We start from the raw sequence: 15,104 nt of genomic DNA, 5'->3' as shown, positions 1-15,104 counted from the left end.
CGTTGAAATTATACATTAAACATTAACATTTGGAAATTCGCTGTCGCTAAAAATAATACTGTCAACTTACTGTCGAATAAACGTATCCTGCCATGAAGAATTTGCCTCGGGAACTTTCTTACAAGCTAAGGCAGATGCCTTGATGACAAAATCATTAACGCTAAGCTTGTAACCATCTTTTTCGACGTGTTTATTCAATTCTTCTCTCAGCTTCATAACTGCGTCCATATTTACATCAACTGATAGATAATAATGGGGTATGGTCTAAAATTTGCACAAAGGTGATTAGATAATTAAAATTCCTCGACAGTCAATTGTATTTTACTACCAACTGATGGTGTCAAGATTAGCAGTTCATTAACAAACAATACAGACACTAACAATCTTGCAAAAACAAGCTACATGTATCACACATTAAATCAACAAATATGTTACAGTGGGTAAATGACAACATTTACCCCCTGGTTATCAGCCTTCTTCCCCCTTTGCAAGACAATATTTATAACTAAATTTTATTTCTTTTCGAAAAAAGTGAAAATGTCTTCATCCCTATTTTGAGATGTGAGGTTTATGAGCTTTTCCCTTAAAAAATCATTAGTTATTACTATTTTGCGAAGAATTTATTAATACGAACAGGCAATAAATCAGAAAAGGAATTTACAAGGAGAGTCAAACTTGTTTCTTTAAGCTCATTTTTAGAACAGTAATAACAGTACAATGTAAACAAAAAAAGAGGAATAAAAATACAAACAATTAGCATACATTAGATCCAAAATAAAATCGAACGAAAATAAATCATAGATAACACATGGTAAAATCAGATGTTTAATTTAAACCTTTAAACAGACAGAGAAAAGACAACAGATAAATAGCGAAGAACTTTGCTTGTGCAAAGTTTTTATGCAATGTTTTTCGCATAAAAATGTGAGGCTATTTCTAAAATTGTTAGCCTTATTAGAATAACAATAAGTGTTTCGACAGAAAACCTTTACCTAACTCAAACAAGAAGGTTTACAAGAAGGTAGACAAGATGATAGGAATTACTGATGTCTTTAAAAACCTTTAGGTAACAATCAATTCAGGTATGGTTAAGAAAAAAACAATAACAAAACTAAACTACTTAAGCAGGCTAACAAAGATCTCAAACCGTTTGCTCTGATAAGTGTTTTTGGGGGTTCAACATTAGGGAATTTATTATTTTCGTTATTTTAAACTGCCATCTCCCTTAATTTAGCTCAAATATTAGTTTCAACACATTTATGAACATAGCTTTGACTGGGCTAAACGACAGCCAACAGGGTTCTTAAACTGTCAAATTTTTTTTGTCAAAGCGGCAGTGATCCAAACCCACATTTTGGTATACTATTCTCACCATTTCCCATGTTATGTCGTTTCCGTGTCGATCACTAGAAAGTTCTCATCTAGTCTTAGTAGCACAAACGAAAAGCCGGTCGTCCACGAATGGGGTGGCAGGATGTCATAAGGAAAGATTAGAGTGAAATGAGAACTTCTTGGAAAGGTGTAAAGAGTCCCCAACCCTCTATTGTACTTCCTGGATGATGAGGGTCCCCAAACCTCTATTGCACTTCCTGGACGAAGGGCCATGAAATGGAGATCATCACCGCTGATAGGGACTGTAGAGTTCAATGCCGTATTCCTTACCTAACATTTATTACTGTTCATAATAGTCCATAATGTCCATAATAGTTTTTTTCTTACAGTAAAGCATTGTTGAGAACAAGAAGAAATTCGTTGAGAACAAGAACAATGTATCTTTAAATAAAACAGTGATTTCAATCAGGCTTTTCTCTGTCTTCCTTTCTGTTATATATTTTTCATACTTCCTTTGTCCAGTTACATATTACAGCCTATAAAAAGAGACGATATCATTTGTCATATTTTTCTTTTTTCTCTGTTCATTCGAAATCGGAGCTGTGTTTAGGAGAGGGCACGCGATCGGAGTTTTTTCATAACAGTTTGATTTTTAAATAATTTGCTGACGTTATGAAATTTTCAAAAGTTGGGGATACAACTTTTGGCACTTAAAATTGAGGAGCCTCAAACGTTAAAGGAATCCCAAAAAACTCTCGTAAGTCAATTTCAAAAACAGTTCCATTATGCACAGTTAAAAAGAAATAGGACATATTTTTTTAAGGTAAAAAATTGAATGCTAAAACAAACCTGCTTAGACTGAAGTAGACGTTTGGCAATAACGCCACGGATGTTACTGACTGGCAGATCTACATACTCTGCTGCACCACCTTGAGCTATTACTGGTGTGGTCTTGGGTGGTGCAGATTTCAGTGCAGCCTCTATATCACGAGAAGTAACAGAACCAAAGATGCCACTTCCTTTCTCGACTGACTACAAATGAAAATAAAAATTACTTTAAGACTGCCAGAGAGAAATATGGAAAATGAAAAGGCAATTTCCATGCCAGTAATATGCAGTTATTCGCAACAAATTTTGTCTTAGCGACAAAAAAGTACCAGAATATCTAGTGGTAAGCAAAGCTGTCTTATAAGAGCAGCAAGTGAAAATTATAGCGAATAACGACAGAAAAACTGGGTATTTGAAAATTGACCATGCTCCTACTGTCATTATGACTTTGTGTCTTTAACTACAGTTAATAATTGGGTCTCACCCATGATTTTGTAAGGTTTTCAAAAATACTGTGCATTTTTTAAAGCAATTGAAAATAAAGTGAAGAAAAAAAGTCGAAAATGCGAGTTTTATTCTAGTCTTGAGCATAATAATTTGAATTTACCACTATAAACTAGAAACATTTTTGAGTAGCAGCCTGAATCCACTTTCCAAGTCTAGCTAATCCTTGTCTTCTCGCAAATAACGGCTCTCCGATTTCTGCTAGTCACGAATAGCGCCCTAATATTTTTTTCAAGGCGGGTCTTATGTATTGATAGTTCTGTTCCAACCATGCCTACGCATCTTAACTGGACCAATAGCATTTTAAATCATCCCTTAAAGAGTATAGTCTGTAAAAATTTATTGTATATAAAAACCTACTAACTACTAAAATTTTTGCCAATTTTATATTGTACCAAAAAACTGGTTTTTAGTAGGAATCTTTGCTAAATGACTAAGCATTAGAGCTTCCACTTCACTTAATGAACGACAATGATTTTTTTTTTTTTTTTAATACTATTTGTTTCTAAACAAAATATCACAATCGTAATGACTAGCCAGTTGATTGACCAACCAATTGAAAATCCCAGGAATAATTGTAATTTTTTTGTTTCAAGGAATGAAAACAGTATGAATATAACAATATTATGGATAAGCATCAAAAAGGAATTAAAAAGCTAACACACCTACAAATGTCTACTTATCCAATAATATTACACAAAGTACGGAAAAGGGACATGTCTGTTCTTTATTTAATCGTTGAAAACAAAAAAAAATTAAAGTGATAAAGTTCCCAAGTGTCACTATCTGTTGAATACAAGATTGAGGGAACATGCTTCAGAGAACATTAAATTCGGATCACGTTCGATTGTACATTTGAAGTAAGAATTACTTTGCGTCATCTATACCAAGTAAACAATTCATCAAAAGTCAGTTGAAGCCACCGCCAGTTCTTCACTTTGCCACAAAAGCTTTGTAGCAATGAAGCACACGCCCTCCCTTCAGCGTAAATCCTGTAATAAAACACCCAATTCTAGCATCAAAGAAGTATTGTATCAGATTAACGACGCTTCTTGACTACTAGCGTCCCTGCGTCGGCCCTACAGTGCATTACTGCAGCGTGATTCGATCTCTGGGTCCCGTATTACCAAGCTAAGGTCAAACCCACTGCGCCACCACAGGACAAAAAGGTATTTATGATTAGATAATACATTGTGTCAATATCCAAATTGGAGAAGTCTTCTTCTTGGATGCGATAAGATTATATTTTGCTTGTTTTTTACAGAGACAAGTAGCAAGCTTGTCACCCAAGCTTGATCCCACTCTAGATTGAACCTGGATACCTCAAATTTAGAAGCACAGATGTATCCACTACGCTGTTACAAGGTCATCAAAGAAGTAACAATTAGACTCTTTCTAGAATGAAAGAATTTTCTTTTTTTACTCAAGAAGGACAAGACCCTAAAATTCGTTCTTTTACTTAAAAATAGATTATCTTTATTAACTTCAGCCAACATGAATTAGTCAGCAACCGAAACTTACTGAGGTAAATATTACCTCAAGTTGTGAAAAAACAGTTCCGTAGTGAGATTATCAGGATCAAAGAATTTATCGATAAAAAGGAAAGAATTTAAATGAAAGCTTCAGGCGATTACTGAGAGTTGACAACAATCTATTTCTCAGTGAAAAAGACAAAATACCTTTAGAAAGTTTACAGGAAAAAGCTTTTGCAACAAATTTTCGGTCTGACATAGCCGAATATATTACGGTTGTTTTGATTTGAATTCTACTTAACTCCTCAGTTACTGTAGTCTGTTTGGTAATATGGGACCCAGAGATCGAATCACACTGCAGGAATGCACTGCAGGGCCGACGCAGGGACCTTAGTAGTCAAGAAATGTCGTTAATTCTTAAATAATAATACTGTAGTCTGAAAAAAAAGTATACCTCATCTGTCGAAGGAAGCTATGCAAATTTGGGGTAAGGTCAATACATCTATGGTCGATTAACCTGAGAGAAGGTCTTTCATATTAATTAAAACCTGAAAGGGGCTAAAAAAAAAAGGTGTTTAGTTTTTTCTTTTTTTATGAATTATTTTCAGACACAGCATAGGATAAATCTCTTTGGGGTCGAGTTCATTAAAGACTTCTCAAATTGTAATTGAGGAGCAGAAGTACAGAAGACTAGGTAGACCCTTATAAGGAAGGGGGGGTAGAGATCTTGCAGAGCTATGGATGGCGCATAGAGACGTCGAATCGACGTGACAATTGCTTGTTTTTTTACAGGGACAGGTAGTAATCCTCTCATCCGAACTGGCGGCAGCGGGAATTGAACCCCGGGCCCCGTATTGCCAAGCAGAGCATCAATTCACTGCGCTACCATACGGTTCGGAGGTTCTTAAAGTAGGTGTAAATGGGCTGGGTTGTTTCGAAATGAAAGATTATAACTTGAGAAGTACCTAGAGAAGTTTACGACCAAGACCAGTCCATATTCAATATTATAACGAAATAGTTATCATTCCGGATGCAGTTACGAATGGCAATTCTTTCTCACAAGCCAGTTTTTTTTTAATATTATTTTTTGGATTACTATGGGTCATGGTTCGTTCTTTACTAGGCTGCAGTGCTAGGTGCAACTGAGAAGGTATAAACAGATACGCATATATCACAAACAGGATCAAGCCTTCGGATTTTTCTTAGCTAGATATAGCAAAGAACGAGCTCCAAGGAACCGGGCAGCAGAGTTACTCAGGTAAAGCATCATATTCAATTTATGTCAAATTGTCCTACAGGATAGGAATTGATTTTTTTTTTTTTTTTTTTTTTTTTTTAGTGTTCTGCAATTTTAGATTCTGATATCCTTGCGATTTTTGGCTTTTATATCAACTTGTATTCACAGATACATTTTTTGTCAAAAATACCTTTTATTTTAACATTATGCTTCGTTAATTACAAAAAGATACTAGACATAGTAATTTCCTTTAAAATGAACCATTAAACAGCCCTCCTCTATGTTCAGTATTGGCGGGCTGATTGAAATGGTCTGGCGTTTTCAAGTCTACCAGCTAGTCTAGACACGTGTACAGTTTATTCCAGAGGGGGGGGGGGCAAAAAAGGCAACATTTATGAAAGGTAAAAAATTACGGCTCAGTGCAAATCTGCTCAACTCTTGGGAGAGCATCAACAAATACTTACTCTATCATGTGCTAGTTAAATCAAAAGCTCCAGGCGGGGATGAGAGTGAAGGATAGCTTACATTACTAAAAATTGAACAAAAAGTACCGTATGGAAATTAAAAATACATAAATAGATCATTGGACTAGCGCAACAAATTAGAAGTACATCTAGCTTTCTTTTAAGCATTATGTTGAAATACCATAATCTTTTTTTTCAACTATTGCTACTTATCTTTGCCATATACGAGTGTCAATACGTGTTCGTTGTTTAAAACAATTATTTTAAGCAACCATGTGTTGAAGGCGTGTATTTCAATTGGCCACTGGCTTTTGCCAACTCTTCAAACTAGGGGGTTGGTCAAAGTTGACTCAATTGCTTAAAATTACAATAGTTTTTAACTCTTAACTTTCAAGTCCTAAACTACACATACGATAATGTTCACAAAAAGCATTTTAAAAAAAAAGAAAAATTCAGAAAGAACTTACAGCAAGTGAAATACCCTGCTCTGCAGCAACTCTTCTGGCTAGAGGACTAGCAAAGATTCTATCAGCAGGAGATGACTCAGGTACCTTTTCCGGGTTTGGAGGCCCAGCAAGCGGTGAGGGAGCTGCAACTGGAGTGGGCTGAGGAGTTGGAGGCTCAACTTTTTGAGGTTCTACAGTCTCACTAGAATCAGCAAAGTCTTTGAACGCCGCAACGTCTTCTTCGTTGGAAACAATGATGCAAACAAGCTAAAATAGTTATTTTTTCCTTAATATATACATGTGCTTGTGGATAAGTTAGGTTAGTAAGCGTACAGATCCCAACTGCAGTGTGGAGGAAGGTCAAAAAGCGAGAAACTTGACTTATTACGACATACAGGAGGCTAGATGATAGTTCGAGCCCATCACCCCTTGTGGAAGTAGAGTTATGTAGCATTCGGAACTACAAAATAATCTCCAAAGTGAATGAGAATAATGTTATTCACAAAGCTAAAAATACCGAGAATATCAAAAACTATATTGCAGAACATTTAACAAAAAAATCAAATCCTATCCTGTAGGAGTATTTGACATAAATTGCATGCGACAAGAGCTCAGTATTTTTTTATTTTTAGTATACGTTTTTGTTCAATTCATTTCCTAGTAACTCGGGTTAGCGATTCAATGAATACTTGAGTGAAGATCAGCAATTGTTTTTATGAACATTTAGAGAAAAGCCACAAAAATGTAAAAAAAGAAGCACAATATTTTTTTCACAAATCTATTTTTAGTTGTTTTTTTATTGTTTTTTTCAACAAGAACTTCCGCAACAAGTCTCCTATAAGCAAACTTAATAGTTTGACCGTTTGAAAATCCTTTAAAATGACCAAACTCTCCAGACTTTTTTTTCAAACGGTCCAGAAATACAAATTAACTTTATACAGAAAGAAAGCAACAAAATTACCATTTCGACTTCCGTGAATCTATTACAATTTCTAAGGTTTTACTCTCTCATTTTTAGACAAATTAAGCATGGTGAATTAGTCTCTCAATCTGGGTGAGAAACAATAACCAGAAAATCATAACTCCAGAATGGCAGAATTTCAGAAAATCCTTGACCTCTTTCCTTATCCCATAAATTTCATGACTTTTCCAGGTTTTCTGTGACCATTATATACTTTATAGCAACCGCATTTCACCCCCTCCCCTTCTTGGAATGTTGGTTGGGTGCTCCAACTCTATTCCAAAAGAGTTGGAAAGGATTCCTACACAATCTGCAAGATTTGGCTTGCTAAAGAAATGATCACTCTCTCATTTAATTATATTTTTTTATCAATCCAATAAGCAATAGTTTTCAACACTTTACAGAAATAATAAACAGCTATTAAACACTTTCTCTCTTCCTTTTTTCTTCTCTTATTTACAATGCTCGCCAGCAATAACGCCTAAAGAGTATTCTTATTCAAGAACGTGATTACATAAGACAACCATAGTTACATAAGACAAGTAACAAAAGAGAATCTTAGGTAAAAATGAAGCATCATATAAGCTTAGCTTTATTTGCTCATGGTAAGTTTTTTGATGAACAGACAATTTCAAAATACAGGTTTTAACACATCCTAATTAATCTAGATTTACAGCACAATAAATCAAACACAGGAAGATCAATGTTACCTTGTTTATTAAACTACAGATGATAACGTGAACAAAAGATAATTTGAGAAAGCTTTTCTTTTGAATTACACCCAGTCTACAATACAGTTGCACTTGCGGATAAAATCAGAATTGTGAACAACTGCCGCGCGAATAATGCACCCAGTTCGTAAATTGTCAAGTTGGACACTGCAACTTTCAAGCGTAAAATTATCATTGATCAATCAGGTTGTATAATTGCAATCAAACATAATTTTTTGGAATTAGAAATGGTGGAAGCTTAAATCAGAAGATATGAGATGGATCTGCCAAAAGATATAGCATTAAAAGCCAAAAGTTGGGAATAAATTAGTATTTATACAAGTTCATCCAATCTATTTCTTCTCCTGCAGCTAGAAATAATGGAGACAGACGTCGAATCCCGGCTGTTGCAAGGAAGTAATTTCTATCTTTTCAAAAAGAAAATCGGTTTTCCGCTTCAGTAGGGCAAATGTGGCGTTAAGTCATGGAAAAATACGTATTAGTCTTTTTTATGAACAGGTACGAATATGGTGTGGCTTGGCTTACTCACAGTAGATGGTTAAGGGAAAAACTTTTGTCAACAGCAATGGGTGAATCTATGGTACTATTGCATCTAGTAGAACAGGTAGAAGGACAAAACGTTTTTACTGAGAATTCTGGGACCCATTCGTTTTTTATTAAAAGTATAATTTTTCTACACTGTCTTGCCATTAAATTCAAAGTTTATTCTAAAAACAATACAATTCTACTTCTAAAGATTAAAAGATTTGCTGATGAAAGCAACCTTAAATAATTCAGTAGCAAGCTCCTAAAACTGCATTCCCATGGCAGTTTGATGTATTCCAAATGCATTCCTAGCCACAAACGTATCAAATATAATGAGATGGCAGGTTTACCAGCAGCCAAGGCTGCCTCCATAGCCTCTTCCATGAACATCATTACTAGGGATACATTCAGACAAAGAACCAAACAAGGCAAAACCAATAGATGTTACCTCTATTCTCTTCAAGATATGAGGCAGTAATATAATTCTGGCTGAAATAATGAAGCCTTTAGCTAAAGAGAACCTTTTTAATTGAGGGCGCCATTTTCCCCTATAATGTAATTGTCTCTCATCAGATGAAACTGCCAATTTGTAATATTTGACTGTCAGCATAAAAGTGAGAAAACTATTCCTCAAGCATCTTTGCTCAAAGTAAAACAAAAACCTCAGGCACCCAGTACTATTCTGAACTCCTGCCTCCTCCAAAAAAAAAAATATACATCTGGATAAAGATATGTTCAAAATGATTTTCACGTGATAAACGAACTGCTAAAAAGGGATTAATTTTTTGTACCTCTCTTTGTTGTTTTAGCGCGCTGGCAGCTTTGCCTTAGTGAATGAGCCCACAATCTAGAAGCACTGTCATAGCTAGGTCATGAAAGAGGCGAAAGAACTCGCTTTTCCAGTTTACAGACCTCCTATCAATAGGAGAAGAAGAAGCGACCACTGATATGGCAAGAGAATAGAGAAAACTATACAAGCTAATTTGCTAATAGTACTTGTATAAGGTAACATCAGTAAAAACGTTTTCACATAACTGCCTCTTAAATCTCTCAAAATTAGTAATACAAAGACTCTTTACCTTTCCTATAGGCACATCTTTTGCGCCAGAGGGCACAAGAATTTTAGCTAAGTAGCCTTCTTCAGGTGTTTCAAAGCCCATGGTCGCCTTGTCTGTTTCAATTTCAGCAAGAAGGTCTCCTTCATTCAGCTTATCACCTTAGATGAAAAGAAAAGAAATTCAAGATTCATACAAAGAACATTAATAGCAAAAAATTAGGATATGCACTTAGAAAGACGACGTAGAACGTTTGAAAGCGTTTGACTGGGTCAAACGCTCAGAGAATGTCTCGCTAGAATTCAGATCACGTGCCTCCTTCATTCAACCTAAGACCTTGAAAAAAAAAGCTCAGTTGAAGGAAAACAAAAACAAACAAAGTTAAATGTGCACTAACAAGGACTGTGCTGAGCAATAAAACCTGCGTTGCCAAAAGAAACCACAGAATTTCACACCTGGGATGGGGAGGCAAGCAAATACACTTGTCCACAGGTATTTTACATGGCCATTATATAATCAAAACATAGTGGCTAAACATGGATATTTATTTTTGAATAAGGGTACTTAAGAATGTGGAGATCTTGGCAAAATCCCAATTCAAGGACTTTTAAGGTCTTGAAAACCTGTTAAGCTAGGGCAGGTAAGTGAAGCTTACAGAAATGAAATCAGAGCCTAGAATATCCCCATGAAACCTATTTTTAAGTTCCCATCTCTAATCCTTCTGCAGACTATTCTAAGACTTAGGAAATTGCATAAAGACAAGACTACATCTGTCTTAATCATGGAAAACAATATATCTTCCCATCATTTCGGGTTGAGCTTTTTTTTCCTTTTTTTTTACTCTAAATTTTGGACATAATGGATCAGGTTTAAATTTATAATAAATTAAATATATCGTATATTAAATGGATTGATCCCTTTTTTTTCAGAAATCCTCATCATTTAAAATTTCCAAAGTTTTGTTTTATTTTGCATGTAAAGTTAGTTAATCTTCTTAATTGAGAATTTTTTTTTCTATTTTTCTTAAATAAATTTATTACAAAAAATGTATCCCAAAATACATTCCTGTGCCTCCACCCGCCATTGCTATCCTGATCTCTACCCCCCCCCCCACCGCACGGAAAATTTCTTGCAGGCGCCCCTGATGTGCATAAACCTATGTCCATATGGCTGTAGAAATGCAACAAATATATTTTTACCAAAGAAAAGGATGCCCTAGATATTCTTCATACCCCATCATTGAAAAAAAAAAGAATCAATACATTAACTGGAATCAAACCTTCTTTCTTCTCCCAGCTAACAATTGTTCCTGTCTCCATAGTTGGCGATAGAGCAGGAAGAGGGATTCGGACATGCTCTGGGTAACTACCAGTAGTAAAACTCCTTGTAAAACCATTGTTCGTTTGTTGGCTTAAACAAATCCGTCTTATCTGTTTGGTAACACAAACATTTTTACCCTGCCTGAAAATGTACCAAACATAATCATAAAAATATGCAACTTTCATCCTTATATACAATTTTGTTTTCAAAGTTTTTACTACTATAAAGAAAACAAGTTTTTACTCGTTAAAATCACAACTACTTCTATTTACTGGTCCAATAAAATAAAAATCTTTGTCCATCTATAAATTTTTGAATTACAGGTTTTTCAAAACTGCAATATGAAAAAGTTCACCTTCTCACGCAGCAGAGGAGGAGGGGCAGGGGGGTAATCCTTCCCATAAAGACATTTTAGGAGCCTGGAAGCATTTGAGAAAAAGAGCTGCCACCTTTCCCAGTTTTTTTTTACATAAAACATTCAATTCTTTTTATGTTATATTTTTAGACTCCTATTAAGGCACTTGATTGCCTAAAAATTTCTGCAAATGTAATTTTGGTGTACCTTACCCCCCACCCAGTTTACAAGGCCTAAAACTGTTAACTGTTACTACGAGGTAATAAGAGCGTTTCCACCTTCTATCTTTTTCTGCATTTGAGGGTTCAAATTCATTGACATGGTAGTGATGCCACCTCTCTCAACGTGGACACAAAAGTAATGGTTTTTTTTCCACTCAGTCAACAGTCTATTGACTATAACGTTGTTAAATAGAAGAGCCAACAGTAACTGGATCAGCATTTCGAGATACTAAAAAAGAAAGTCTTTAGCAACATTCTTCAGCTTCAATATTTATCACCCTATTCGTTTTACTTGGCTTGCACTTGCTGTCTCCAATCTGCATTATCTTTTGCTTAATTGCTACCAGCTATGATAAAGTTGTTAACATAAGATGGTTCTATGAAATAGACCTCTGGCAAATTTTGGCACAAACAATTTTGAAATTTTAAAACTGGGATCTCCAGATAGAACCCAAAAGTACAAAAGAAATTCTTAAGCATTTTAATAATCCCCGAAAATTCCTTATCCCTTTTCAAGGGAAAAAATCATGTACAACATCTAGTTTTCCCCATAAATGAGATAAATAAGACTGTGAATTTGTGGAAGTTTTATTCACCTAAATATATTACTTTCAATGATAAATAAATGACCAAGAATCAAAAGTGTTACCCAAAGTTGGTTAGTGGATCTATTCCTGTTTAAATAGTGCTTATGGGACAAAAATACAATGGAAGAAAAAAAATATATTATTTGACTTATAATTCACTGATCTTTCCAAATCCAAAAACTACTGCTGTTATAATTCCAGAGTTACAATACAATTGCCAGAGCAGGGACTATCATATTTAGAAAATTTGTATTATTTTTTCTACCAGACCTAAGGACATTATTTACAGGCTTGAAAACAAAGGTGGTTTAGCTTTCTATTCTTTATTTCTATTATTTGAAAGTAGTAATAAGCAGCCAGGCTATTATTGGTTGGGAAAACAAGAAGTGGGTAAACATGGAAAGTAAATATTGCCTGCTAGTGGAAGGTGTTTCTGGCTAGGGGCTTTTAACACAAAATCCAAATTATTATATTCACGACTTTAATGAAACTCCTAATGTTTAAATTCTTCTTCACTTTATATTCACTGACTCTAAGAAAGGGAGAGTAGCCTATTTTTGCAAACATTGTAAAACCATGACTGAGGTCCATTATTAATGCTGGTTTACCAATGGAAATTAGTTGTGAAAATGTGAGCATAATTAATTTTTAAATAGCCTGCTCTTTAAATTTTTATTGACAGCTAGCTGTTCCTACTAGCTAACTTTTTTGTCTACTATTTTTTTCAATTGACACCTTTTGACTGCTAAGCAATGCACCTTTTTTTGCCCCCTCCCCCAAACAAAATTCTTGATATGGCCCTACTGCAAAGATACATCTTGCAATGAGTAATCCCTTTACATCCTAGGCTTAAAAAAAAGTTATTGTATTTTGTCTGGTTCTGTTAATTACTTTACATTCCAGCTAGGAGCAATCTAAGCATTTCTTCTTGTAGAGCTCCAGAAGATGACTTGTGTTGTATTCAAAGTTCTTTATTTACCAGGTGTTGTCGCATGACCAGTAGTATCCCAATCAAGTTTACACTCTCTGGAGGATCACTCAGCATCCAGCCTTCATTTGAAAAAATCAATGGATTCAGCAGTAACTGTTTTATTAGATAGTTTGTTCTAACTGTTGTCAATCAATGATGAAAAAAATGTGTACAGATCCTAGATATAGTAGACTGCTTGACAAGTTTCAGGTGATGGCCTCTAGTTCTTGAGTTGGGACCAACAGTATGGATAATGCTTGGAAAGAATTAGCCCTCATTAACTTATAGGCTAAAACGGCAATCCATCCATTTCTTCAGTAAACAAGTGTAGGGAGATTCAGCTTCAATAGGCTGTTTGGGTATGGAAGCTCCTGCATGTCAGATATCACTTTGGCATGATGTCTTTGCACATCTTCAAAAACTTTTCTGTCTTTTTAAAAATATAGGGATGAAAGAGATGTTCCAACTTCATGCTTTGGATGGACAGTCCCTTATTGGTACTGGTGATCGTATTTGTTATAAAAAAAAAAAAAAAAAAAAAAAAAAAAAAAAAAAAAACTACTCCAGAAGGCTTAATTTAAAAATTTTTAGTTTGAAAAGGATTTTAGAATGTAGAAAAAATATCTACAAATCTAACTGTTAAATTAGAAGTTTGAAGTTTTATCAGGAAAGGATACAAAACTCCAATTTTCTTAAATTGGAGCATTTTGACCAACAAATTTGACAGAACAAAAAGTTACCTGTTTTTGATAAAGTCAGAACCCAATTTAACATAGTGTCAAAATATTTGGGCAGATACTGGTGGATTTAACATACCTATTCTTTTTACTTTATTTCTATGTTTCTCTTCAACTTTTTTAAATGTGTAAAACCCTAGTGGAAGTAAAAAAGTGAAAAATTGCCTCAAGTATAGGGACAAAATTGGAAAATCATAAGGAGTATAATCATGTGACGTGTCTCTATAATATAATGTATGACATAGGTGTCTAATAAAAGCTATCTGGAATGGCCCACTTTTTCTCAGCTTTCATGATCCAGCAAAGATTTCTTTGTTGTTCATGGTGAAAATGTTGTCAACATTTGGCCATTTCAACCAGTTTAAACCACTTTAAATTTTTTTTAGATTTGACTATCCTTTGTCTGGAGAGTCCAAAATTCTAGAAATATGCATGTCCTACTAAAGATTTTTAGAAGTTTGTGACATCAAGGAGTTTACATGTTTCATTAGCATGTGGGTGGTATAGGGTCTAAGAAAACAGGAGTGAATTTTAAGAAGTTTAATGTTATTATATTTGAAATAGGGGGTATACTTTCATATGTAAATTCTTAGCTCCATCAAAAATATAGGTAGGATTTTGTTGGAGTCACTACTGATATTTCTATGACATTCTTCATGGATCAGAAGGCCATCTACATATTAACCCCCTTTGAGGGAATCTTACCAAACCAATACTATATATAAGAGTGGTCCTTACAGGGTTCCTTGAGGAATTCCATGCTAATTAGGGAGAGATTCAGAGAGAATATTTTGTATTTTACTGCTATTTGAAAGAAAACAGATATAAAATTTACTAAGAGGTCTACTTCAAATCTATTTAGTGATAATTGAATTAGGGTGTTGTGATAAACCAAGTCAAATGCTTAAAAATTTGAACATAGGACAAGGCCAATGAGCAGTTCCTCAGATGATGGAAAAGGCTTGCATCTAACATCAAATTAGAAAAACTGCAATTTAAAAAAGACTTTTTCAATGTGAAATGTTATTACAAATAATAATCATCAAAACCTCTTGCTGTTGAGAAAGTACCTGTAAATTTGGCAACTATGTTTTTGTCATGTCAGAGGATCCTTGAATTTTGAAACCTCAAATTTTGTTTCTCATCTGTTTTACATGTGTAATGAGGTTTTGACACTCACCTATATTTTGATAGGGCCTGTTTGACAAATTTTGACAAGGTAAACTACAAGAAATTCTCAAAAGAAATGAATATCATTACAGAAGCCAACATCTACGTTTGAATTTGGCTGAAGGAACTTATTTTGTTGGTCTGGGATTCCACTACATCAGACAAGAATTTTCAACACTTAGAACAGAG

At 34.6% G+C, this 15,104-nt stretch overlaps 1 protein-coding gene and 1 long non-coding RNA gene across 2 annotated transcripts in view; both read right to left on the bottom strand.

Annotated features, from left to right (window-relative positions):
- LOC136036292 (dihydrolipoyllysine-residue acetyltransferase component of pyruvate dehydrogenase complex-like) overlaps window positions 1-11,075 on the bottom strand; it is a 26,189-nt gene extending 15,114 nt beyond the window's left edge. Inside the window, exons 1-5 of the mRNA XM_065718437.1 lie at window positions 10,835-11,075; window positions 9,580-9,716; window positions 6,305-6,550; window positions 2,182-2,364; window positions 71-264 (exon numbers count right to left, since the gene is read on the bottom strand). Coding sequence (XP_065574509.1) covers window positions 71-264; window positions 2,182-2,364; window positions 6,305-6,550; window positions 9,580-9,716; window positions 10,835-11,060 — 986 coding nt within the window. The 5' untranslated portion in view covers window positions 11,061-11,075. The remainder of the gene's footprint in view (window positions 1-70; window positions 265-2,181; window positions 2,365-6,304; window positions 6,551-9,579; window positions 9,717-10,834) is intronic.
- The window catches only part of LOC136036309 (uncharacterized), a 487,034-nt gene that overhangs the window by 326,964 nt on the left and 144,966 nt on the right, over window positions 1-15,104 (bottom strand). The gene's annotated exons all lie outside the window — the stretch shown is intronic.

This window comes from Artemia franciscana, chromosome 15, assembly GCF_032884065.1.
Source record: "Artemia franciscana chromosome 15, ASM3288406v1, whole genome shotgun sequence".
Lineage (NCBI taxonomy): Eukaryota > Metazoa > Arthropoda > Branchiopoda > Anostraca > Artemiidae > Artemia > Artemia franciscana.
This window is presented reverse-complemented; position numbering and strand designations above follow the sequence as displayed.